The 27468-nt window shown below is 42.5% G+C and overlaps 1 protein-coding gene across 10 annotated transcripts in view; it reads left to right on the top strand.

The window, feature by feature from the left end:
• The window catches only part of PRDM2 (PR/SET domain 2), a 112066-nt gene that overhangs the window by 49242 nt on the left and 35356 nt on the right, over positions 1-27468 (top strand). For 7 of the 10 annotated variants that reach the window (XM_066270389.1, XM_066270396.1, XM_066270393.1 and 4 more), the window contains 2 exons: positions 3582-3708; positions 25332-25442. In XM_066270389.1, coding sequence (XP_066126486.1) covers positions 3582-3708; positions 25332-25442 — 238 coding nt within the window. Of the gene's footprint in view, positions 1-3580; positions 3709-10112; positions 10153-11759; positions 11803-21819; positions 21878-25331; positions 25443-27468 lie in introns of those variants that run through there. The other 3 variants (XM_066270395.1, XM_066270397.1, XM_066270398.1) reach the window with 3 other exon arrangements.

The following is a 27468-nucleotide window of genomic DNA, read 5'->3' as shown; positions in this document are numbered from 1 at the left end:
TGTTTAAGAACAAAAATTTTATTCTGAAGTTTGACTTTCAGAAATCTTAAATGTGCCAAGCAGTATAGAAGAAAAAACAGTACAGAATCAAACAACCATTGATTTAAAAAGAGATATATTATTTTCCTCTCCATAAAGGACTGTTATGAGTGTAGCAGTTTTAATATGAAGTTGGGAAGTATATAGCTCAGTATAATAATCACCTCAGTTGCTAACAATTTTATAAGTTAATTCAATAACTAACAAATCATGTTGCTCTTAATCTAGCTTTTTAGCATCTTCTTAGCCATTTAAAATTTTTATATTAAATTGAGGTAAAAATACATTCTGGTATTTGTGTTTTGAGTAAAAAAAAAAGGTACCCTTTAAGTCAGGGGTCCCCAAACTATGGCCCGCGGGCCGCATGCGGCCCCCGGAGGCCATTTTTCCGGCCCCCTGCCACACTTCCGGAAGGGGCACCTCTTTCATTGGTGGTCAGTGAGAGGAGCACATTAACCATCTCATTAGCCAAAAGCAGGCCCACAGTTCCCATTGAAATACTGGTCAGTTTGTTGATTTAAATTTACTTGTTCTTTATTTTAAATATTGTATTTGTTCCCGTTTTGGTTTTTTACTTTAAAATAAGATATGTGCAGTGTGCATAGGAATTTGTTCATAGTTTTTTTTATATAGTCCGGCCCTCCCATGGTCTGAGGACAGTGAGCCCCCTGTGTAAAAAGTTTGGGGACCCCTGCTTTAAGTAAAGAGTTTGTGCTGATACTTAACTTCACCCAGTTGCTAGTATAGGAAGTACTCCTCAGAAGATTGGAGCGACAGGACTGTGGATGCTTCAGCTCTGAGTCGGGGAAGATACCTTGAACATATCCATGCCTGACCAGGTGGTGGCGCAGTGGATATAGCATTGACCTGGGATGCTGAGGACTCAGGTACAAAACCCTGAATGTGACCTCATCGGTTTGAGTGCGGGGTCGCCAGCCTGAGCGTGGGATCATAGACATGACCCTATGATCTCAGGCTTGAGCAAGAGGTCACTGGCTCAGCTGCAGCCCCTGGTCAAGGCACATATTAGAAAGCAATCAATGAACAACTAAGGTGCCACAACTATGAGTTGATACTTCTCATCTCTCTCCCTTCCTGTCTCTGTCTCTTTCTCACTAAAAAAGAAAATGTCCACTGGGTGTCGTGCTAGTCATGCTGTTTGGGGTTAGGCATGACTTGGGAATACATTTTTCCTAACTTTTTCCATGCTCTTTTTACTTTGGTTTTATTGAAGTCTTTACATATTTCTGCAAACCATAATCATTTCAGATATTTCATGAATTATGTGACTTAACAAAAAATAGAGAAGCGAACTATATGTTTGAAAGCTAAAAATGGTTTATTTAAATAAAAAATCCTGTTTCTCTAACAGAAACAGATTAGCTCACAGGGTGCCAAAAGGTACCTGTAATGTCTATTTTAACTCATAAAAATCTTATATGTTAACTCATAAAATCTTATATATTTTAACTCATTAAAATTTTATACATATTAGCTTAGTTTTTTGTTTTTGTTTTTTGATTTAGGTTTAACAGACTCAAGAAGGGAAATAATAATACATTGGGTTGAGAAAATGGCAGGTTTCAACCACCCTTTGGGGAGCAAAGGAAACAGTGGCTTGTTTTAAAGAATTTAGAATATTTTGAAATTTGAACTATGTAAACAGTTTTTCAGAGAATAAAAATATTTAGTTTCAAAGGCATTATCTAGACTAGAAGGTACGTAAAAGTTAGGAACTATGTTGTTTCTAAAGGGACGTCTTAGGTGGAATTCCCCCTGATCCTAGAAACAAGGGCATCCTCTTCTGTAACCCATAGTGCAATCATTAAAATCAGCACTCGAACAAACAATACTTTATTAGCTAATCCATATACCTTATTCACACTTTTTTCATTTGTTACAATCATGTCCTTTTAGGAAAAAGAATGTTGTATTCAGTCGTAATGTCTTTTATCAGTCTCCTTAATTTGAATAGTACCTCAGTCTTTGCTTCTATAACCTTTCAGTTTTCAGAGAAGTGGTCAGTTGCTTTGTAGAATGTCCCACAGTTTATACTTCTCTGTGTCTCACCATGAGTAAATTACATTTATGTATGTTGGGTAGAAATCTTAAGATGTTATACTGTGTTCTTTTCTGTGCATGATATCAGAAGGCACATGATGTCTAATCTCATTATAAAGATACTGCTTTCTCCTTTGTGGTTAATAAATGTTTTAAGGGAGATTTTTTGAGACTTTGAAAACATTCTATTACTCCTCACCTGTTGATGATTCTTGTCTGAATAAATTACTACGGTGGTGGATTGGCAAGTGGTGATTTTTAATTCCATTGTTTTTTTTAATTGAATTTATTGGGATTACATTAGTTAATAAAATCATATATAGGTTTCAAGTGTACAATTCTATAATATTTACATCATCTGTATATTGTATTGTTCATCATCCAAAGTCTACTCTCCTTCTGTCACTGTCCGCCATTTACCAACTTTTCTATTTGCCTCCATTATTTCTTTTTCATTGATTAGCTGTGATCTGCTTTAAAGGAAGAGCTTTCCATCTTATTTACTTGTTCATAGTTCTTCATTCATTTACATCAGAGTGGACTCGTTGATTCTTATTTTATTAATTGGGTTTTAGGTGCAATGTTACTTGTGTCCGTCCTCTTGGAACTTTTGGAACAGATGAGTCATTGTGAGAAAAACCAATAAGCTGTTTCCTTAAATTCTATTTAGGAGTGGCATCCTTCTACTCAGTATGTTTTTTCTTCAAGGTCTTGTTCTAGGTGTAATCAGTATATTGGTGGTCTGTGTTCTTATTATTGACGTGTCCGTTAGGAATAAATACTTAAGGAGCATAATACATGGGAGGTATTTTTAGGCATTTCCTTCTAAATTTAAATTGTCATGAAACTCTATGTGCAATACAGAGGGCAAGACGGTGAGTTAGTTCTCCATGGATCAGAGCAGGTTGGGGCAGTGCAGAGATAAAATACTGCCAGGGCGCTTGCGTGTCCTCTTCTTTTAGCCTTTGCGTGGTATAATTAATGGTGACTTACAAATGTGCAGTGGCGTATAGTTCTTGACCATGCTTAACTTGCTCTTGGAATCTTAACCGTGCACTGGTAACTAGATTTCAGCACTTCTCTTTCCAAACCTCCTGGCTATTTCTAATTGTGCTTTAAATTTCTCATCAGCTAGATTTTTGCGAGCAAAATGGTTCCGGATTTTTAATTTTTTTTTCCTTTCTACTTGGGTAGTTGTAAGCTTTGAACACTAAGGTTCGGCAGCGTATGGCATTTTCAAGTTTAAAGCGATCTGAGTCGGATTCTTAGCCATACTTGCGGATCCATGGAGAGGAAGCGGGCGGGAAGTAAGGTCCTCCCTCCAGCAGAGGGTCCCTTCCCGCAGCCTCCTCGCCGGCACCCGCAGAGGGTTTAGAGCCCTTCCTGCCGGGCTGGCCTCGGGCTCGCGGCCCCGCCCCGCCCCGCCCGACCAACAACCGCTGCTCTGATTGGCCCTGCGCCTGTCTCTTCTCTCCCCGCAGCCAATTGCGCCGGGCGAGGAGCTCCTGGTCTGGTACAATGGGGAAGACAACCCCGAGATAGCAGCTGCGATTGAGGAAGAGCGAGCCAGCGCCCGGAGCAAACGGAGCTCCCCGAAAAGCAGGAAAGGTAGGAGCCTGCCGACGCCCGCTCCCTGCCGCTCCCGGGCCTGCCGGATCTGGGCTTGGACAGAACCCGCAGCGCTCGGTGACCTTTTCCGGACCCGCTGCCAGCCCGTGATCCGGCCCCCCCGGGCCGCTGCTGAATCACTGCGCCCGGACGCCGCTCGGGCTCTTTTCTAACTTGGGGCCGGGAATCCGGGCGTGGAAAAGTGCGCGGACCCCAGCGCTGCCCGCGGGCTGGTTGTCAGTGCACTCACTGACGTCGAAATAGCTGGACTTGGGGGCGGGAGCAGCAGCCGGTCCCTCCAGTGCGGTGCACCTCCAGTATATTCTTAGCTTTTTGTGCTATCTGCCAGCGAACGCGTCATAAAATGTGTTCTGACAGTGACATTTCTAGGTCCTCAGATTCCGTGGCCCCGTCTCTACCCGGGACAGTGCAGTGAGGGCCGGGCGCGCTGCCGCCGGCCGGTGAGCTCACATGCTCCCCCCCGGGGGGGGGGGGGCAGAGAGCCGGCAGGGCCGGGCCGGGACCGGGACCGTACACTGCCACTCTGCGCGGGCAGGATCGGACACTGTCACTACTCCGCAAGGGGCCGGGCCCTGTCACTCCGCGGCCCGCTTCCCCTGGCTCCGCGGGCCGCGTTACTGCGCTCCTCTCTGGGAGGGGCCCTTCTGCCCCGCTCCAACCCACTCCACGCGGGGCCAGGCCCCACAAGATTGCAACACTTAGGGGTGGGCTCAGGTCTTCCTGAAATTAGGCCATTAACAAAATGGAAGTTGAAGTGTGTGCTGTTTTGTCACTTTTGACTCAACTCCAGTAGTTTTGTTTTACGATGTTTTCAAACCAAGGTAAAGCGTAGTCACGCTCACAGAAGGGAGGGGATGATTTCCGGGTAGGAAAATAGTTTGGTTGGATATATCGTATTTCTTTCTAGGTTGGCATTTTGACATGTTCTTGGGAATTTTTTTTAAGGAAGAATTTTAATGTGAATTTGTGAATCTTTCGTAGAGCTTAGTTGGAATATGTGCCGAGGCACAATATGGCAATTTCTTACTAGTATAAAACTTTTTTTTTCTTTGCTCGGCTTAGTCTCAGCAGCACATTTTTGTACTCATCTGAACTTAGGAGTCTGTCCTTTACTCAGTACATTGCGAAGCGAGTTGTGGAAGTCATACTGCAAATAAAATCAGAACATAGACTTGACTTTGGAAAAATGTAAAAATAGTATTTAAAAATGTAGGCAAGAAGTCACATTTGAGTTTTCCATGACCTGTTCTTTGTATTTCATGGTGTCATGCCAGCACAACTAACTTATCCTAGGGACCGTTTGTAAGCCTAAATACATGATCTCTGTTTGTTGAACCTAATTTCGTTGCTCTTTTTGGTCATTAAATACTTTGATCCCGAATCAGATGATCAGGGTCTAGAAAATTTTCAGGTATGTTTTTATTTCTTTTACTGTTTTACCTGGGTGTTGAGATTTTGTTGACATGAGGCTTAAACTTAGTACATAATTGTTTGCAAACTGTTCACATAATTCAACTTGTTCTTTAATTTAGTTCATTTAATGGAAAGTTCACTCTCAGCCCTTTCTGTCTGGCATACTTCTGTGTGCATGTTTAGAACATTTTTAGTACTTTTTTGCTCTTTCAAATTTATTCTTTAATTTTAAAAATCTATTCATTTAGTTGGATTTCGGGGGGAAAACTAAAAATAAACTTTTTGTTTTATAAACGATACATGAACTTACACACCTTCCTTTTCATACCTACCTAAATTGCTGAGTTTTTATGTCTAGTTAAGTCATTTATATTTCTTTTTTATCCTATTGTTATTTTTCTAACTACTCTGGGCAGCATATAGCCCACTGAATCTTAGGTTTTAATTAAAACACTTGTGTAAGGCTCACTCTTGGAACTTAGTCTGTTTTGAACAGCTTACTGGTAAAGAGCTCTGTTTGAACAGTTTGACCTAAAGTTTGGAGAGTTTAGATAGTGAGTCAAGCTTTTTTTTGTTTTTAAATTAAATACTCTGTGAAAGCTAATTTATGGCTTGCAAAGACCTGAAATGGAGAACTTTTTATATGAACTCAGTTCTGTATAGGTCTTCTGTGTGACCTCAGACATTTTAATATCTTTTCAGGCAGTGATGTCAGTGAGTAAATCAACATAAATGTCACTCAGTAGCACTGTTACTTAGTATTTCTGAAAGCCAGATGTTGAAGACCTGCAGCCGACAGGTAGATTGACAGTGGACCTAACTTCATTCCAGTTACGAGGCAGGCAGAGAGAAACAAAGGGCTGAATTCTTCCTAGTTCTGGGCCTCAGCTCCTCTGCGTGACAGCTGCTATGCCTACAGCTGTGCGTGCATGTGGTGCCTTTCAGAATTCATCAGCTTGCTGGGGGATCATGAGGCGTATGCTGGGCAGTGAGAGACCCTGGTTCTGCTAATACGAAGTGGCCCCTTCTCTCTCCTTCTGCGTCTCTTTCTTTCATTTGTACATGCAGCTAATGTTTGTTAAGGCCCTGCTGTGTGTCAGGCACTCTGCTAGGTAGTACTGTGCAGTGGTGAGCAGAAAAGGAGCAGGAACTCCTTGTGGTGCCTATAGTCTAAAGCCAAACATTAAATCAGTGAGGTGCTGATCAGCGCCTACATGGTTGGCATGGAATAGGCCCTCAATAAATATCCATTGATTGGCAAACAAAGATGCACACAAACCTGTAATGAAGGAAAAGAACACAGTGCTGTAAGAACACAGTTCATATTGTCTCTGACCAAGGAGCATGCAGTTCTACCATGGGCCAGAGATGTACATATCTTGAGCCTTTCGAGCTAGAATTTTGGAATCTCAACTTTGTAATTCAGTCTTAACTTCTTAGATGTCTGAGCAGCCTCTGTAATGAAATTGAACATGAGAAGACCCTTGGATGGGACAGATTAAACTTTTTGGGTATAGAGGAAAGGAGGATTTTTAGTGTTGGGTGTTTCTCATTATTTCATTTATTTTTTAAGTGAGAGGAGGGAAGATAGACTCTCGCATATACCCAACCGGGATCCACCAGGCAACCCCCTTTTGGGGCTGATGCTTCAGTCAGCCAAGCTGTCCTTACCACCCATGGCTGACACTTGGACCAGCCAAACTATTCTCAGCACCTGAGGCCGACACTTGAACCAGTTGAGCCACTGACTGTGAGAGGGGGAAAGAAGCAGATGGTCATTTCTCACATATGCCCTGACCTGGGTTCAAACCCAAGACATCTGCACACCGGGCCGATGCTCTATCCACTGAGCAAACTAGCCAGGGCCTGTTTCTGATTATTTTAATTTGAACCATAGAAAGGTTATGATCTGTGAAGTTACATAGAAGGGCCAAATTTGGATGTATTTACCATCTTTGCCACCTCTGTCTTCTATTTTTAGTGTGAAAAATTGAATTTGCTTGTTAGCAATAAACAATGAACTGTTGGCAAATATGCTTTTCAAATGTAGTAGAATATAATTGCAGAATGTATTGTTGCCCTGCCCTCTTTTGACTAAATAAGAACCCTACTTGCAGTTCTTTTACCCTAAATAAACAACAGTGCCTTTATACAAATGGGCTTTGTGGGAAGAATGAAAAAGCAGGACCCCTGAGTTTTTACCAGGTCAACTGGGCAAATCATGTCACCTTTCTAGGGCATAGTTTCCATAGCTTTAAAAGTGGGTGCCATAACAAGGGTAGTTCTGTACTACCTGACCTCACAGGGTTGCTGTCCGAGCAAATGAAATAACGAGAAGGAACAGCTCTGCACAGCTTGTGAGCCCATGGATCTCATAAGGTCCACTGACAGAGCGTAGCTGACGACTACATATGTGTTTCTCGCAGCAGAGCGACTGAGTCTATGACTCATTTAATCAGCAAGTGTTCGAGGAGCAGCATTGGGAGCTCAGAATAAGCAGTGGGTCGCCCGATCTTCCCGTGGCCGAGCTGCACTCTGTGCCGGTCCGCCCTTTCCGAACCTGTTGACTTTCCTGTTTGCAGCTAATGAGGAGGAAATTAGAAAGAGAGTGTGACTTATAGGAGCAAGTAGTTTTATTGCTGATAGCTGGACATTAACGAAGATAGAAAATTTATAAGACAACTAGTAATGAACTACAAAGCGCAGTTCCCTAAGGTCACTTAGCAGGTGCAGGTAATTCTTTATAAAAACCATAAGTAGTCCCTGAGAGTGTTGGCTAGTTTATAGTATTTATCTAGGTGACTTTTAGTCACTACAGAACAATTAAATTATAATCAGCCTAGAAAGGAAATATATCATGTCTCTACAATCACAGTCATTCAAATAGAAAACCTTAGTACTGTGATGAACACTCAAGTTGTTTTGACATTGTACACGTTTGAAGTTCTCTCTTCTCCAAAGCCTACAAAGCCTATAGAAATTTATAGTGAAGTAAGGAATCTACATGCAAAATAGCTTGATCTGAGGTCATTAAAAAAACAAAACAGAAAAAGTGCTAAGCTAAGGGGCTGTGGACAACAATGGAAAGGGAACTGTGGCTGGGAGCCGACTCAGACGGCACAGGTCAGGGCATTTCGGCGCGGGGCCTCGCACTGTGAGAGGTTAGAGACTGAGTGCGGGAATGCTCTCCTCCAGGTCATTAACAGGGACCTGCCGAATCTGGACAGACACTGTTCTAGGGGCTGACAGGTTTCTGCTCTCATGGAATCGGTGTTCTAGATAGTGAGGGGACCAGCCAACAAGATGAACAAGACATAAGACGGATCTTGTGATGTTAATGAAGTGCGTGTGTGTGTGAATTATGCCATGCCTGTAGATGCGTTGCCAGCAGTGGCTTTGCAGAGGCTTTGACATGAATGCCACAAGGTGGGCCAGTCAAGTTCTAGGGGCTCCGAGCTCCAGGAAGAGGGACCACTGGGTATTACCATTAGCATTTTGGAAAATTTATTGTTGGGGTGGTGCATAGTGAGGCCACCTAGTGACTCGTGTGTGTGAATTATGAAACTCAGTTCTGGAAATGGACATATTGGCCCCTTTTCTACCAGGCCCTGCACTGAGTGTCTAGATGGGAGGAAACGTTAGAGAGGCGGCTCGACTCTCCAGGGGGAGCTTATCCGTGTGATGGCGGTGCGCTGCAGGTCAGACTTAGTCTGGGGGTTTTAGTGATGTGTCCGGGGTCCAGGATAGGCCCAGGTGGCAGCGGCTCTGGGAGAGGTGGTCATGCCGTTCTGGGGTCACACAGTGGAGCCCGGTGGGGAGCGTCTGGGAGAAGGGAAGGGATGAGGAGAGGAAGGAAAGAGCAACACATGAGGTGGGGCAAGAGAAACTCACTGGGCGTGAGGTGGAAGTGGGTAGATGCAGCAGGAGACTGCTGAAGAGCGGAGCCAGACGCTGCGACCGGCCGAGGTGCTGTGAGGAGCGCAGAGCACGTCAGGCACCCCGGGAGCCTGAACTTCCGTGTGTTCGTCCAGACTACCACCCTGGTTCAGATGGCTCCCAGGCAGTCTGTCCCAGTGAGCGGCCATCAGGTTTCCATGCCTTCTCCTCTGCAGAATTTGCGGCTGCCTGCCCACGTCCACGTGTGGTGGGCCACAGCAGTATGAGTGACAACACTGGTTCCCTTTAAAGTTAAAATTAGAGGGTACATTTGCTAACTGGAGAAAACAGGTGGGCTTTGGTCTCCTCGCCTAGCATAGCAGTGGACAGCCGTCCATCTCCTGGGCCAAAGCCGATGGGCGGAGGCCTCGCCGGGAGACGAAAGGCAGACGATGGCAGAGGCCCCCCCTCCCCCCGCACCTGGGAGCCTGGTGGGCAGGCCCTCGGGCCACTTACAGGTGCTCACGTGGCTCTTGTCTGCAGGGGTGGAGCAGGGTGTGGCACAGTGGGAGGTGGCGGTGTAGACGCTGTGTGGCTCAGGAGCCTGCGCTGTAGACCCACGTGAGTGGTGTCCTCATCCCCCTTATATATAGTTTCGCTGCACTGTAGTTGCTTGCAGTTGAGTGCAGCATTTGCTGAGCACGGGCTGTCCCATCCCTGACGGGTCGCCTGCCAGGCTGTTTGCTGCTGCTCTCTGTTCGCACTCGAAAGCTCAGTATAGTTTTAATAGATTTTTCAACAGTGGGAATCGGAGTTTTTAAATTTTCTAATTCTGTTGGTGCTGAATTGCCTCAGGTTTAGGTAAGTCAGTTGGGCAGTGTTTTTGTTTTGTGCCTTTGATTCTTATGTTATAACTTTGTTACAGGGAAATTATGTGGATTAACTTATATTTTCCTAAACATTTTGCACAATTTTCTCCCATATTTTAGTGGATGGATTTATAAATATCTCAATGTATATACAATGATTGAAAACTGCTTCAAACATCATAATTGAGTGAATTAAGAAATATGCTGTGTTCTGTCTATATCTAGGTGTTTGTTCTGGCTCTCCTGGCCCTATATAAATTGGAAGGTAAGACTTGGCCTAATATAGAAAATAAGTTTGATTATGATTAGTTTTCTAAAAGGTAAAAACGTAACAAGACCCTTATTGTTGTGAGTTCAGAATAGTTTGGTAGGTTTTAAAAAATTCAGTTATAGTGTGAAAGTAGAAAAATAGTTTTCTGTGCTTTTCTTAAATGTGAATACATGTTTTTTTGTTTGTTTTTGTTTTTTCCTGAATTGCTGATGAATTATTGTTTTTTAAACTCATTGAGTGTTTCTTTTCCTGGGCAGTTTGACTGTCATGTTTACAGATGAGCTGTTACATACAGGACCTTCAATGTTCCTAGGAGAGAGGAGAAGATAAACTTTATATTTGACATTGCCTCTAAAGAGCTGAGGCGTTGGATAAATACCCCCAAGAACAGCGTTGTGCGGGTTAAAAATTAAGACACTTCTCTCAATGAGAGGTTGTGTGGAAAGGGGAGAGTGGCCACCTCACACTAGCCTGGTGCTCTGTATGTGTTCACATTGCACACGCTGCCAAGGACAGTCCTAAAGCTTGGTCTTATTGGTGTTCGTACCAATGATGTGTAGGGAAGCTGAATGCCATGTATTAGCAAGAGTTATTTGAAAACACTACTTTTGTTTCTGATAGTGAAAAAGATGGGAACAGTGACAGGCATCACAAGAATTCCTGCCTGAACTCATTCATTACAATATATTTTGATGTGGACATATTTCGTAGTTTAACATTTATCTGTACATTATGTCACTGTGTGATAGATCTGTTGGTGGTGACCTGATGGCAACTGCTCTTGTTTCTTCAGCACATATCCGAAGCGCCTTGCACTGAGCTTGGTGCTCCATATGGGGACGTTGCCCAGTTTAGGGGGATCTCAGTTAAGAATTTTTCATTTACGATGGTGCCGAAGTGATGCGCGTTCACTAGAAACCAGCAAGGCTCAGTGTGGTGTTGGGCGGGTCAGATGCATTCTCAACTACAGTATATTCAACTTACGATGGGGTCACATTTGACATCGAGGAGCCGCTGGTACTTCGCTAGGTCTGCGTCCCTCGCTCCTCAGCGATCATTGTGCTCACTGCCTTCTGTGGATGAGGAAACACGCTCAGGGCTTGCGTGGCTTGCCCGGTTTCACCCAGCTACTAAATTACTTGGTCTTGCCTAAATCCAGCTTTTATTCATGTAGAACAGTTCTGTTGACTAAGCAGCAGTGTTTTATAAGGCTTTGCCAATTAGCAAAGATGAGTTTTCACTACTGTACTTACTTTAGAATCACCTACTTTAATCCTAAATAATAAGTGTAGTGTGATTAAGTGTGTAGTCTTTGATATTGGAAAACTACCGTATTTCCCCATGTATAAGATGCACCCTTTTCTGAAAAAATTTGAGGTCTAAAAACTGGGTGTGTCTTATACAGTGGTTGTAGGTTTTTTACTTGCATTTCGAGGCAATATACGAAGACAGTGATTTGTCATCAGACACAGAAAGGACAAGCTAATGGATGGGAGTTTTGACAGTGATGAGTTGTATGAATTCTATGATGAATAAAACATGAGTTCAATAACTTGATGTAATAATTTTTTTTTCTTCAAATTTTGGGCCCCAAAATTAAGGTGCATCTTATACCTGGGAGCGTCTTATACATGGGGAAATGCGGTAAGTTATGGTGAGAACCAGCATCTTCAGTTATTGCTTTGGGGGGGGGGTTATGGATTAAATGGGTTCATGATATTTCTTTGAGCGCCTCAGTTTTTAAAAATACTGACAGATGACATTTTATTCCTTGCTAGCTGTTGTCTTAAGTGTTTCCTAACAATGTATTTGTGGGTTATTGTCTTTGAAGTCATTTGAGAAACTGTAAGAACAGGAAGAGAGGGGACGCCTCTGCCTGATGCCCACGGCAGTGCGGGTGGCGGCAGGGTCGGGTCTTGTTGGCGACTCCAAGGAGTCCACGGTGTTGAGCTTCCTGCTCGGCCCCAGTGTTTATTGTTGACAATGACTGGCCAAATGCTGAGAATGATTGAATAAAATATAATTTTTAACATTTCCCTAAGCTGAGTTTTATGGATTTTGAATGCATTTTAATCAACATACACTCTAAAAATTAAATCTGGAAACGGTAAGTGCAATTCTGACTTGTTTGTGGATATAATTGAATTAAATCATGCTTGTTATTAGTTTCTTTCATTGTCTTCAAAAAAAGATAGGGATTTTTGTTGTTTGTTTGTTTTGTCAAATGCTTAGTAGGGAGGTAGCTCTTTATTTTCCCTTTTTCCTTTTGGAGAAACTCATCTGAACTCTTTGCAGTAGTCCCTGCTTCTGAGGTTTTGCGTGCTGAGAAAGCCGTGCCTGTTTCAGCGCCTTGACTCCTTCCCGAGGCAAGCGTGCGTGGCCCTGGATGGAGGAGCTGCCCTAACCTGTCCCTGTGCACTCTTGCATTTTTCCAGTGAGGGGCAAGGGTTGTTCTCTTCGTTGTATTGATTTCACAGTCAAGTCTTTAGAGTGTGTGTTTATAAAATTTCAAAAACTTCTTGAATTTGTAACAAAATGTACAATGGCCTTTTCTACCTGAAACTTCTACTGAGAAGGCTTTATTCAGTTCCTTAAAGATTTAGTAAGTTCCTCCTGCCCTGCCCCCATACCTCAAACATATGGTAAGCTAGATTGAACCACTACTTAGTAATCTGTGTCTTCATTTTTAAAATTTCTTAAGCATTTTCCTTTCCGTTCTACTCCTTTTCCTAAAAATTAGGAAGCAGAAGCTTTACTTAAAAGGTTAAAACTTGGTACACATATTAAGAAAATGTCCTAAGGGATTATGGGAAAGAAACAAGAAAATTTTCTGCATTTTGTAGCATTTGTTAATAGCTGTTTTTTTCTCTTCCCGTTTTTGTGGTTGTGACCCTGAAATTTAAAATATTTTTTTATAGAAGTTTTAATTTGGTAATGTTGTATAGTTATTTTAAGTGTTATATGTTGGTTAATATATTTATTTGTAATATACAAAGAACATTTGGATAGTTTCAGAAGCAAGAGATTTATTCTAATGATTGTATTGTATGTGTGTGGTATATACAAATACCAGTTTCTAAAATAAGACTATAACATCTAAAATCCTTGCTAATTTTATACTTGCAAAACTTTTTGACTTCTATATGTTTTTATTAGTTTAGTAAGTGTCTGACTGACCCAAACGTAATTTTATCCTTAATGAATTAGCTGTCTGTTGCTGGTTATGTACAGGTGCAAAGGATTATCTTTGGCTAAAAAGAAAAGCAGTAAATACAGTTTAGGTTAGAACCCCTTCCCCCATTTCTGTAAAGCTGCAGTGACAAAGTCTTTCCCTCTTGTACTTAGAATCCTAACTCTTGATGTAGTCTTTTGTAGGTTTCCTAAGACATCACATGCCACAAAAATGAAGGCAAACTGGTTTGTTCAGCGGTGTTTAGAACCTCTAAATCGAATTATGTGCAGTGTTTCAAGTTGTAATACAGTTTAAAAAGCACAACAAGGTGATTTCTATGCCTATTGTTATCTCCACGGTTTGGCTTCTTCTGGTCAGTTTTCATTCTCTTGCATTTTGAGGGGTAAAGTATGCCTTTCTGGTTCTATTGGCTGTATTTTTTGTTTTTAATGTATGAGATGATCAGAACCAGTCTCTCCGTGGAATAAAGTGACTACTGGCTTTATGCAGAATGTCCGAAGTCCCTCTGAGAACCTGGGGCTTCTTGGCCCTCCTCCTCCTCCTGTCTTGGTGCCTTCTCTGTGAGCATGTTAACGTGGCGTCAGGGGACACCTAAGCCTTCTATTCTCTGCGAGGCTACGAGGAGCTGGTTAGTTGCCGTTTTGATCTTTTACATGTGGAATAATCTCCTTGTTTATTTACACATTTTAGATTGTATTTCTTATAGGATTAACAGTGCAGTTGAAATGATAATTTCCCTCTTCTTGGCGTCCAAACCAAATAATAAAAAGGAGTGATTATCAATAGTCTCACTTTTGGTTGTAATTTTGAACATAGGCTTGAGTCCAAATTTGCTTGTTTTAAGGAGTTTTAATTGCTGTTAAATGTATTATCACAAGAAGTATCTTTTTCTTCCTAGGTATGATTTTAGGATTATAGTGGTGCCTTGAGATACGAATTTAATTTGTTCTGTAACCGAGCTCGTAAGTCAGTCAACTCATATATCAATACCGATACTGGACCCGTGCGCCAACACGCCAACTAGCAGCAGCTTCCTGAATCATGACTTGTATTTGGAATTTCGCTCAGATCTCGAACAAAAATACAGACCGAATCGCAGCTTGTATCTTAAAAAAAAGTATGTTGGTCTGTTCATATCTCAAGGTACCACTGTATTTGATAATGGGCCCATTTAAGTGTTAAGCTTAATAAATACCTGTTTGCAGTTTTGATTCCATCAAAATGATAAAATTTAGGAATTCAGGATAGAAAATAATGTAAATTACTATCTGTATGCCAAGGTAAATTAAATCCCTTGTTGTAGTAGAGTGTAGAAAATATTAAATCAAGAAAAGGTGAAGCTGAACTATTTCTGACTCTTCAGTCAGACTGTGCCCCTCGACGGGGATCTCATGGACAGTTGTTGAAAAGTACATGGAATTGGTAAACTTTGTGAATGATTGTTGTAATCCCTCCAACTCCGACTTCTGTTTTTATGCTAAAGCAAATTATGAAAACAAACCACTACCCCAATTTGTTTGGGGAGGGCTGAAGCATACTGCTGGGGCTTCACTGCCATTTCTGCGTTACTTACAACCCGATCAGTACTTTGCAGAGGGTTAACTTGTTTAAAATGACCCTGAAATGTGTGTGAATTTTGGGTGGAGGAGAGAAGGGAAAAACTGCTGACCCAGCTGTACTGAATTCTGGAAACTGTCAGTATGTGGACTCACTGTGGCATGCTGGAACATACCCTTGGAATTACAAATTCAAATCCCAACTCCCCCAGTTAGTAGCAGTGTGACTTTGGATGGGTTAACCTACGTGTTTTCATGTTAAGTTTACTTGTGTATGCAGTGGGGGTAAGACCTGCCTTGTAGGGCTGCTGTGCGCCTTGAGCCAGAGCCTCATCAGGACATGTGTGGCACACCGACCTTGGTCTGCGCCCTTGTCATTGGTGGACAGCAGCAAAATAGCAATGTGGTAACTGCTATTTGGGGCACTTTTCCATCAGCTCATTGGGGCACTTCTAGATGGAAAAAAAATGAACAGTTTCAACATCTTCTAACATGTTCTTTAAACATACACATAGTGTGCTTTGATGACATGAAGGAGATTGCAAATTATGTAAGAGTAAAGCACTGCTTTTGATCTGCTGATAGATACACATCACTAGAGAATTTCTGATGCTAGAGACCTGCTTTTTTCTTAAAAGCTGTCTTGCTTTACTAGTTACCCAAACTAAGACACTGGTGGTTATAGGCTAGCAGATTAGAGAACTCATGTTTCACTCTTTGCTTGCTGCCCACATGAAGAGTTTTTCTCTTTTATTCCTGCTCTTCTGTCTTACCTTGATGTGGTCCAGACCACTCAAAGTGGCTCTCCTTCAGTGTTGTGACCAAATTTTAGGTAGGTGACATTTTGGATGAATTCTGGGTATAGTTTCTTAGATGTTAAATTGTCAGGCAGCCTTGAAAGTCACTGTGTGGGAGCAATTTCAGTGTTGTATGTGACAGATGAGAAGATCTGTCAACTCACATCCTTTTGGATGTGAACTCGGGAAAAAGCAAAAGCGTGGACAAGCCCTTTTCTTAGGAGCAGTTACTAATTAAGTTGATGATGTCAGTTTTAAGGAAACAAATGTCCTGATTATTTGTGCAACATTTTTGTTGAGCAATCTGAGGAGTCAGGGTTTTTTTTTAGGGACCACATATTCCCCATTATATGCACATTTACGTGAACTCACAACTTGACTTTGTAATAAAATAGGAGGTCCCTGAGCCCCAATATTTTGTGTTAGAGAGGAGCCTTAGGTGTTATCTGATTTTGAAAGGGGTATAAGGTTTCTTCCCCAAAAGATTAGAACTACTAAAGTATGAACTAATATGTTTCATTTCAAAAATTAAGCAGAGACAGCAATAAAATCAGTGGGTCACAGACTTATGAAATGAAATAATATTTACAACTTCCGCTGTAAAAGCTAATTAGTATTATATATTTATATATTGATGGGGACGCCGGTGTTTGCTACCATTCCCTGTTCTCTCAGTTTCGCTCTGTCCTCATAGGGTTGCACGTTTCCGTACCCATAGCTGGGTGGGATCGTGTGAATGGATGTAGAACAAATGAACACAACAAGTGGATGGGTTCGGAGTTGTTAGTGCAAGCAGACGCCATTGTCTTCATAAGAAGGAACATATGCTGACAGTTCAGGCTTGTTGGCGTGGGGTTTCTGTCATTTATATAGTAGAGTCTGCTGCGGCTCATCCTGACAATAGAGTCCCTTTATCGAGTCTGTGTCAGGCACTGAGCAAGTTCCCTGTGCACATCCTCTCATTTCTCCGCAACAGAGGCGGGAGTGTGGATCACAGCTCCTTTCGGTCCTGCGCAGGATTTTCTCATTAACCCAGTCGGGGCCCATGCCGCACAACACAGTTTAGTTTGTAGGTCTCTGTCCTTCGAGGCCCTATTTTATTCAGAGAGCCACCCCAGCACTGGAGAAGGAGAGGAGAGCCTGTCCCAGGAGTGTCTTGCTTTAGTTGGGGTCAGCTCTTTGCAGGGAAGATTTGCAACCTGGGGGGACAGGAATCTTTTGGGAGCAGCTGAGACGAGTGGCTGGACTGAGTGAGACCGTTCCTCCCAGCGTCATGCTGGCCTAGGAGGCAGCCTGGTCACACCTCGTCCTTGGTGAGCCCTTCCTCCCTCCCGGGGGCATTAGTTTACCCCATAGTGACAGAAAAGAGAAGCCTCAACTCGTCAGGGTAGTGCGGGCTAACCCTCAGACCCCTTGGTGTTGCCAAGCCTGCACTGTGCCCCCCTCCTGTGCTGGAGCCGGTGGGGGGCGGGGGCTGAGGTTCTGACTGCGCTCCTGGGGGGGAGCTCCAGCCGGGCAGGTCCCCCAGCACCCTGGCTGTGCTGGCCGCCTGCTCTTCACACCACCCATCTCTATATCCCACTTTGTGTTCTCTCCCTCCCTCTGCCCTCTGGCCTGCTTTCTTCCTCAACCTCCATCCTTCCCAGGCCCTAAAAACATTTTTTTAATGAAATACAGATTCTCTGGAACATGTGTTCTACTCAAAATTTGCTGCTCATTGACATTACTAGGGCTTTTCTTCAAAGAGGCTTGCTTGTTTTTTACAAAGTTAGCTATGTAACTTGAATTTTAAGTTTCTTTGGGGCAGACGTGCTTGTAGTAAACAGAGGAGTTCTATACAGCTCTCATCACTGTGGCTCAGCAGGGTGCTTCTAAGCAACTGAGCCTGGCCAGGTGTGGAGCTCCTGACGGAGGGCCTTGTAGGTAATAAGCACCCAAGAAAAATGATCAGAACGCTCTACTTCATCACTCTTCCAGAAACTTTATAAAGCATGGAGGGGAAAATTTCTTTAATCTATAAAAATAGTGAGCTTGGGCCAAATTTGAATGATACTGTAGTCTGGTACAGGCTAGTACATCAGACAGTAAGATGTGTTGTTAAATAGGCTAGTGGGAGTTTGTTTTCAGGTGGACCTCAATAAGAAAAAAAAAATCTGAAATTGAAATGCAATTTATGATTTAAAAATAATGACTTTATGAGAATACATTTTAGTTCCTCCTTTGCTTCTTGGATCTAAAAGATGGCCTTGGCAGTTTGGAGTTTGTCAGAGTGGGCGAATTAGTGCTAGCAGTGCGCACACGCCAATCGGGAGCCTCGGTCCATGGTGCGCGGCTGGAGGCCCGTCTGCGGGGGTGGGGGATGGGAGGGCCCTGAGAGCTTGGACAGAAGGGACTGATCACTTAGCAATAGTCATGAAGAGTCTTAAAAATTATCCTGGAGTGTGAGAGTGTCATTTCATGCCAAATCCAAGGGACTAAGGACTTTAGTGTCTCTGTAAATTCTCTTATTTTTATAAATGAATTTCTTAAACCTCTACTAGAATGAGGCATAGTCAAATGTCGTCTAATTTTTGTACTTTAGTAGAAGCAACATAAAAGCTAGTGACCAGTAGTACCACCGTGGGGATCACAGTCGACTGCCCAAACATTGACCCTCCGCTTATACCCGGGAGGCGCTCAGTCTGATTGTCTAACTCAGGTTTCTGACTTAAGTAATGATGATGTGATAACTGCATGCAGCAAAACCAGAAAAGACGGCAAGGTGTGTGGCTGTTATACCCTCATCAGTAATCACATCAGTGGGAGCCACCTGCCAACATGAGTATAGCTCCTCTCCGTTGACAGTGATGGATAGACCGATTTTATTAATGAGTGATAGGGTTTTGTGCCAATGAGCATTTCTGTAAACAAATGTAAAAAAATGGAGGTTTTTTTAAATGTTGTAATTGTGTCTTGACTCGGATTGATATCTAGATCTTATTTCCTGAAAATATTTTTAAAGTGTACTTTATAGTTAACTCATAGTTAGTATGTAGTACTGTAAAATTGATCATGGGTTTTGAGAGGATATGCCTTTGCTTTTAGCTGAGACTAACCAGCTTTCTCAGGTGTGGCCGTCCCCTCTGTTGAGGGGTTGCCAAGCACTTGGAACGCACCGCCTCCCTGCTCAGCTCCCAGTCCTGGTTTGTTTGGCCACAGGGGACCAATACCTGAACTTGAATTGAGTTCTTTACTGTGTAGTCATCACTTCACGTTTTATGTATAAGGTTTCCGACTTCAGGTATGTATTTTTTCCCTGTAAGATAAAGGCTCCTGAAAATCCACGAGGAGAACCCTAGACATTGAAATAATTTTAAAACAGAACAGACCAGCAGCTTAAGTTTCAGAGGCATATAATGAGTCTCAAAAATAATTTTGTTTATGCCACGAGACCTTTTGAAGTCCCAAAGAGTATAAAGGAGATCTAATGCTTTTTTAATTTGAATTTACAAGAGGTTATGTCTAATATTTGGAATTAGCCAGTCAAAGCCACTAAAAGCCTTTCTTAGAGACATTAAAAGGTCCCTTCAGATGTGATCTTTGCAGTTCTCCATCAGTCTGACGTTTGGAGGAGCTGGAGCCGTGGAGGCAAAGGCTGGGCCCCCCCGGCGGGACGCAGGCATTCCAGGAATTTAGACTGATCTGCAACACTGAAGTATCCAGAACTTTTCCATTGTTTCTGTTGGAAGCAAAGCCTAGAATCCAGTTTTAATACCGTGAACAACTTAAAACCGGAGAGGTTTTATTTTTTATAATTTGCCTGTAGGTTACAGACAGCTCTTGGTGAGTTAAGATTTGAAATTAAGCCCAAGGAGCTTAACAGAATTTTTTTACCATCAGGTAGACGTCAAAGTTATTTTATGTGTAAAAGAAACCTATAGAAAATGTATAGCATATAAGTCTCATGAAAACCAACTGTTAATAGCATCTTACTGCTTCATATTTCCTCTTTCCAACCCATGGACCGATGGGCTAAGGCCTGGAGTGACTTGTTGACCTACTGCTTTTCCTTGGGCCATTGATAGAGGCCACTTCTGATCATCTAATAAACACCGCCTGTGTAAGGCTTAGACCTTTGTGAAGCCTTTCTAGCCACAGTTCGGATGCACTGTCCTCTATTCCTGCTGCTCCAGGTTTCCTGCCTGTCCTGTCAGTGACTGCTTATCACTCCCAGGTACCCAAGTCATCCTTTTTTTCTTTCCTCCTAGCATACATTAAGGATATTGAAATTCTTGAAGTGGACTGTTAATTCCTTGTGGAAAATTTAGTTTTATATATCTTTTTCCAGCTTCTCTATTCATCACACCAGCAGTGGAATGCTAAACCCCCACCAGATAAAGCGCAGCTGAGGTCCCGCTCTGACCATTGTGTACCGGCTCACATATAGCACTGTGCTGGCCATTATTGAACAACTTTGCTGTTATCCATTGAGTCCCCTTTGGTGCTTCCTGATCTGTTAGAAAGCTTATTTTTCTTTTCTGTTTTTACCCTATGAACTTATCTTTCATAATCGTCACGTGGTAGCGGTTGTGCAGCTCACACTGATGGGTCTAGAATCCGCTGTGTACCTGAGTAAGATGATGAACTCCCCTAAAATCAGATAGACCTGCTGATACTGAATTCTGATTTCATACCTCAAAGTTGAGTAGCTCCCCAGTTAGGAGGCAGCACACATAGAGTTACATATGACTCTAAATTTAATTCTTCTAAATCACTGAATGTGTGAGCCTTCACTGTTGTGATGATTTTTTTTTTAGGTGAGAGGAAGGGAAATAGGCAGACTCCCACAACCACCTGGCAACCCCATCTGGAGCTGATGCTTGAGTACCAAGCTGTTTTTAGCACCTGAGACTGACATGCTTGGCCCAACCAAGCTATCCTCAGCATCTGGGCCAACACTCAAACCAGTTGAGCCACTGGCTGTGGGAGAGAAGAGGTGGGGGGAGGAAGAAGCAGCAGGTGGTTGCTTCTCCTATGTACCCTCACTGGAACTCAAACCTAGGATGTCCATACGCTGGGCTGATGTTATATCCATTGAGCCACTGGCTAGGCCTGTGATGAATTTTCAGTATATCTTGAGCCAGTTTTCTAGCATTTTGTATTTTCTCTGATTCCTGAACATTTTCAAGTGAAACATTATTCTCTAGAATTTCCTAGTGTTTGTTCACTTTATTGAAAGAGGACAGCATAGTCCAGAACTTACTTATGTGACACTTTAGGCAGTTTGGGTTTTGCACCTTGCATTCTGGGCACCAGCAGTATAATGCTTCACACTGTCTTTAAGTCATCATTGTGGCTTTGGGTTTCTCCATATGGTAGCTATTTCACTGAAAAATCCAGTTTTATTGATTATCAATAATAATAACAACAATGTTATCAATGAATCACACTTGGTCTGATTGGGGTTCTGTGCTCTTGACTGATACTTGTTTCTGGCATAAGATATAATTGAAATGGAAATAAATGCATCCCAATTTGGTTGTTCCTTTTTCCATAAATGCAGTGGAAATCTTTATATCACTTCCATTTGCCCTTGAAACTGAGCGAAATGATGGCTATAAAATGCTTTCTAAAGAATAAGGTTTTCTTATGGTGGCATTTTGGGTCTTAAAGAAATGTAGTAGAAGAAGCACTGTAAGCATCGTCATCCTTGGCTTTTAATTCTGACTCTGGTGCTGACTGAGTTGTATGGCCTCGGGCAGAAAACCTCACATCCCTGGTCCTTGGGTGTCTCTAAAATGAGAGACATGGAGTGGGACTTTCGGGTCTTAGCAGAGTGGTCCTTTAGTGTTAAGAGTGCCAGTTCTACCACATGGGCGTGGCACAGGCCTGAGAGTAAGTATGCCGCATCCCATCCCCACTAAGAACACAAGGTTGATGAGTTTTGTTTTCTGGTGAGAACCTTGATGCAGTGGATAACTGCTGTTTCCCTTCTGTTTCATTTCATCCTCCTCACCTATGTACATTTCTTTTTCTTACATATACGCGTATGGTTTTGTTTGTGCTTCATTGTGTTCTTTGTCGTCGTTCCCATTTCACTTTCCTTGTGTTTCATTCCTGTATCTTTCTTGTTTAGAGCAAGTGGAACACGCAGCTGGCAGTAGCCTCTGTGTAAGACCTTCAGGAACCTGATGGTAAGTGCACACGTGTGCTTACCAGGCTCCCGGTGGGCTCTGCCGCACCAACTCTCCCAGACAGGAACCAGCAGGGCCCCTCGCGCCTTTGTAAACATCATCTTTCCGGCTATTTTTGGGTGTAGGCTTGTTTTTATTTAAATTTGATTACATATAGAGCAGAAACCAAGCATCAGGGGGAAAAATGTACTGATTTAAGGAAGTGGAGCAGTTCCCACCCCCGTTACTGCAATATCTGGCTCTGTGAGAGATACTAGGCATACCTGAGTGTGAGTCAGGACACACAGGTTCCAGTTTCCATTCTGGCCCAGACTGAGGAGTCCCTGTGGGGCACTGGTCTTCAGTTTCTCTTGCAGAATAGCTGGTAGGACAGGTGATTTCAGTAGCTCCTTCACCTCGTCCACGGTCCTGATGGGAAGTAGCTCAAGTATTAATATTCTAGTAAAGGTAGAGAAGGTCATTTCATGTATCAAGTGATTTCTGTTCCATGAATGAATGATAATTAGATTTATTATAGATGCATTTCCATGATAAAACTAAATCGATCAGTGGTCCTCACACTTTAGAATTGATTTGTTAGTGCTGTTCAAATACTTTTAAATTTTCCCATAAATGTGTATAAACTGGAGCGCCCCCTATGTCTTTAGTGTCCCATATTATATTGGATTAGCCCAGTGGGTCTTAACCCGGGGAGTACCCTACCCCCCTTCCTGGGGCATTTGGCCACGTCTGGAGACTTTGGCTTGTCACAACTAGACGGGTAGTGGTGACACTGGCATCTGGTGGGTAGAGGTCAGTGATGCTGCTAAACCTCCTCTGAGCCATGGACAGCTCCACGACAGAGTGTGACCTGCCCCAAGCGTCACCGGTGCTGCAGTGCAGGCGCCCGGTCTCCAGCCTGGAGCAGCCTGTGATGGGGTGCTCTCGGTAGCCCTCTGAGTAGCACGTAGATGTCCCTACATGCCTCTTACAGGGCGTCATTGTTTCCTGGTTATAGTTTTGAAAGAGGGCACCTGGAGGCGGGAGGGTCCATCTCACTGGTTAGGTTTGGAGAGTCTGGAGACCTTTGCCATTCGTTCTCAGCTGAGTGTTCTCATACTGTGTTAGAGGAAAGAAGAAAACTTCAGACCTTACTTTTAGATAGTTATGTCATCTCATTCTGAGTACATGTTAATAAGTGGTATTAAAGTTATACTTTGCTCTATCAATATAAATCTAGACATCTCACTTAATACTCTGTTTATGTATAGGCCAGTTTATTTGGTTTGTACAACCTGCTTACTAGTCTCTATAGAGCTTAAGATGTTGCAGAAAATCTTTAAATTGCTTTTGCAAGGGATTGTATTACAAGAAATTGACCTCTGCATTTCTGTTAAATTTTACAAGATTAATTTTTTTTTAAAAGCATGTAAGGTTTATGCATAAGAGGAGGGAAGGTTTAGACCATATCTCTATTTTTATGTATTTCAAAAGCTTGTACCTGCAGAGGTTAGAAAGGAAGAGGTCAGTAAGAAGGAAGGGGTCATATTCCTTGGCCTGTTTGGAGTATGTGAGGTGGTGCTGATGTCCTATAACAAATGTATGGTTTTAATCCAGGGAAAAGCTGTTTCATGACTTTTAAATGAAGTGTTTCTGGGCAGCAGGAACCTGCAGGTGGATCTAATGTGATGTGACCTGCGGAGCTAGAGCAGTTAATGCTGGTAGCTGGTCTTCACGTTGTTTGCTCCTGGTAATCTGATATGGACCGGGCACATGTCATTGTGAGGATAAGTAAACTGGTTGAAAGGTTAGACTCCAAATTCCCGTAAGCATAACTGGAGTCCTCACGAGCCTTTGTCACGGTCAGATGTAGACCAGTGCTGGTGACAGAGGGAGAGAGACATTGAAGAGGAGGTGCTTTCTTGCAGTGTGATGTGCTTCAGGCCTTCGCCCCCTGCGGGGGGCATTGGTTTATAGTCTTTCCATTCAGAGACATGACTGCCTTCTGTACAGAGACTCTGCTTCTGTCCCCACCAGCGTGGGATTCTAGCGAAGTCCTGAGTTCCAGTCTAGCCTCCTTTGGAAATGACCTGATTGACTTGTTTTCAGAAATCTGTTTGAGTCTGACACAGTTGCAGAAAACTTCTGTCTTCTTACTGAAGAATTAGGGATTTAAAATAGTATTTTAGAATTTTATTTTTAAGACTAACATTAAATGAGTCTCAAATATTTCTCAAAATCCAGTGGGTTTTTTATTTGTTTGTTTTTTAGGATTATTTGCTTTGTATTATAATTGATATTTCTATTTTTAATCATTGTGGTCTTTACAGTGACGATATTTTGTGTCTCTGATTTCAATTTTCATCTGTTCCCTACATTTTAGTTAATTATGCTCCTCTGTAGTGATTCTCTGTTATGGAGAATGCCATTTTCTAGGGTGTCGTTTTACTAACCCCAGAGGTAAAGGTGGCGGGGGGCTTGTTGCAGAGGGAAAGGACAGCCCGGGCTGAGGCCTGGTGCGGGGACCTTGCAGAAGGACAAGGCAGTCATCTGGGGAAGGTGATAGGAGCCCACTGTGGATCTGAAAACTGAAAAATAAAAGCTATCAGGTATAAGAAACTTATCATTTTTTAAAAAATGGCCAAGAAGGGCTGCAAATTCTGGTTAAATTCTAAAGGTACTGAACTCCTGAGCCTCTGGTAGTGGGGACTTCTGTCGAAAAGTGTTTATCGTACTATCTTGGTGACGAGTGTTCACTGTCCCAGCTTGTCAGAAATGAGCTGTATTTTCATCTTATCTTCTGAACTGTGGCATCACTTAGAATTCAGTTACTGTGTCCTGCATTCCAGCCTCCGAATTGTTAATGAAATATGGAATTGTTCTGGGCCTCGAGGTGAGTCTCGCAGGACCCTCAGAGTGCCGTGCTGGCAGACAGTGAATTATTCATAATTACTCTGCATTTGATATTTGAACCATTGAGCACATGTATTCCTTGCGATTCAGCAGAATCTCTGCTTCTGTTGCTTTATTTACCATGACAACTACAGATACTCATCCTGACTAAAAGGGGCCCCACGCTATCCCATGTTGTTTTCCCTAATGTGCTTCTCACCAATTACCAGACTTCTGCCAGTCTCTGTTAAGTGCATGGTATTAACACTTAGTGCTGTTATCTGATTTTTCTATGACATCAGTATTGTCCACTTTTCTAGAATGCATTATCAGTTTGATAGTTCTTATAGCTATGAAGGAACTAACACCAAGGGTCTCAAATATACAGGACTTATGGGCTGCTTTTTTCCCCCCTCTGATATGACTTAACTGTATTTGAATTCATCATCCATTCCTTTCTTTAGGAATCTGAACTGATAGTTGCCTAGAAATAGTCAGTTTGCTGTGATTAGATTCCTTCAGGATTTCAGGGTGATGCTCAATGAGTGAATGAATGAATGAACAGATAAATAATGTGTTTCAGGGAAGAAAAAACCCCAGGAAAATAAAAACAAAGGAAACAAAACAGAAGACACACCTCTGAAGACAAGTGAGCCAGATTCCGCCTCTGCAAACATGAGAGATTCTGCAGAAGGTAAGCCTGGGCATTGGACTTGGAGGACCGGACACGTATCGCCAGTGACTGCAACTCTGTGTCTCCCTGGAATGCCTTTCTGAGAATCATTCAAGAACTGTGAAGGGCTAAAGAGCAGGAGGGCCCTACAAGCCATCCACACATCCCACCTCCCCTTCAAAAAGTATTTCAAGACCTTCTTTGTTAAAAATGAAACTAGACCCTGGTTAAAATAAAATGAAACATTCTATATGATTGAATTTACAAATAATTTACGAAGTTCAGAACCATCAAAAAAAAATGTGGTGACAGAAGTCAGACTGACAAGGACAGAGTGGGGTGCAGAGCTGGTCCATCGTCCATCTGTGGGCTGGGCACGTCGGTGCATTGACCTCGTAAACATTTTACCTTGCTCGGTACTTAGGATTTCTACACGTAAGGTATGGCTTACAGTTCAGCTAAAAACTTAAAATACCAAACATCCTTGATTTTATATATCAGGATGAAAAATGCACAGAATGAAAGTGTGTGTTTGGTAGAATGTAAATTCCTATTTTATCTCTTTGCTTCTCCCCACCAGACTTTCTTTTTTATGGTCTCTTCTGAGGTTTAATATTCCAGGCCTTCAATGCTGTAAGAATTCAGAGCTTTGATTAAAAGTTAATCAGAAAGGCAGATGGCACAGTTGAGCCACCATATTGAGACTCTTGCTATTAGGAAGGAGGGAGGTGTGTTTTAATTAGTGTGGTCAATTTATGCAAAGACTAACCAGAGCTTGCTCAAGAGTTGTTCATAGTGTGTGTGACCCATATAGGCGAATTTCAAAATGTAGGCTTGTGACTCTTTCAATAAACATTTGTAGAGGAAAAAAAAAAGAACAAAATATTTTGGATTCCTTTTAAGCCATTTTATTAGCACTGTTTGTGGTGACGACATTCATAAAGGATTGTAGTTTCCTGTGGTCTGAATAGACAAGTTTATTTCCCATAACTTTATAATACTCAGTTCTGCCTGTTGATAGCAGACTTGCTAAGACATTTGCTTGAACAACAACAAAAATACTAAAGAACTTCACTGCCTTTAGTGGCAGAATTAAAAAAGAAAACCCAACAATCTTTTCTCACCTTCACAAATTCAAGACAGTTATTTTTTTACTGGTACACATCAGATCCCATGAAAAAAGGTACTTACCATTGACCTTTTTGTGGATTAACTGGTTGATGTGCTGGGTTGTTGTTGGCCCCTCCTGAGTGTCCTGAGTCTCAGAGTGGTCTGAGCTCACGGTTGGGCCGGTGCTGTGTTTCTCAGACCTACTGCATGTGGAAAGCACAGTGGCCTCGTGGAGTGCGGGCACGCTTTGGGGTGGGCCTTGCTAGTAGGCAGGCTGTGTGTGTTTGCTATGTATTATTTTGGACAGTTTTAAATCTGGAAATGTTTACCAATCACAGAGAAAGAAAAGTTTTTATTTTTTTTATTATTAAAAGAAGCCACAGATTTTGGCCAAAAAATGAACTCTATAAAGAAATTTTTGAGCCTTGGAGATATTATTTTCATTTTCTGTTGTCTCATTCTAGCTTTTCTTTTTTTGCAACAGGATAGTCTGTGCTAAACATATGTTTGAAAAGGTAGTTAGCTCCTAATGTGAAATATATTACCACTATCAAATGACTGCTTCCCCAGTTTGTGGAAAACTCACAGACTTCATCAAATTTGTCTGGGGGACAGAAAGCTGGTCCTATAAGAGGCTGAAGCCTTATTATTCGTGAAGACAGTAGCAGACGAGTAAAAGTAAGACTGTGTTTCTAGGAAATAGCAAGGTGGCCAGGGCTGAACAGCTGAGTGTGTATTAATACCTTGCGTTTGCAGAGCTTGGGACAGTTGGCCTTTTTGGCCCCTCCCTGTGCCCTGAATCCAGACTGTCACCAAAGTCTGTGATGGACCTTTTCTGTCTTGACAGTAGGGACACTTTTTCCTGCCTCCACTGCTTCTTTCTATCCTCATCCCTTAGTGGGGGCCACTGTGGCCTCCCCTCTAATACCACCGCCTC

Source organism: Saccopteryx bilineata, chromosome 3 (assembly GCF_036850765.1).
Source record: "Saccopteryx bilineata isolate mSacBil1 chromosome 3, mSacBil1_pri_phased_curated, whole genome shotgun sequence".
Lineage (NCBI taxonomy): Eukaryota > Metazoa > Chordata > Mammalia > Chiroptera > Emballonuridae > Saccopteryx > Saccopteryx bilineata.
Note: the sequence above shows the minus strand (reverse complement) of the source record. Positions and strands in the feature narration are given on the sequence as shown.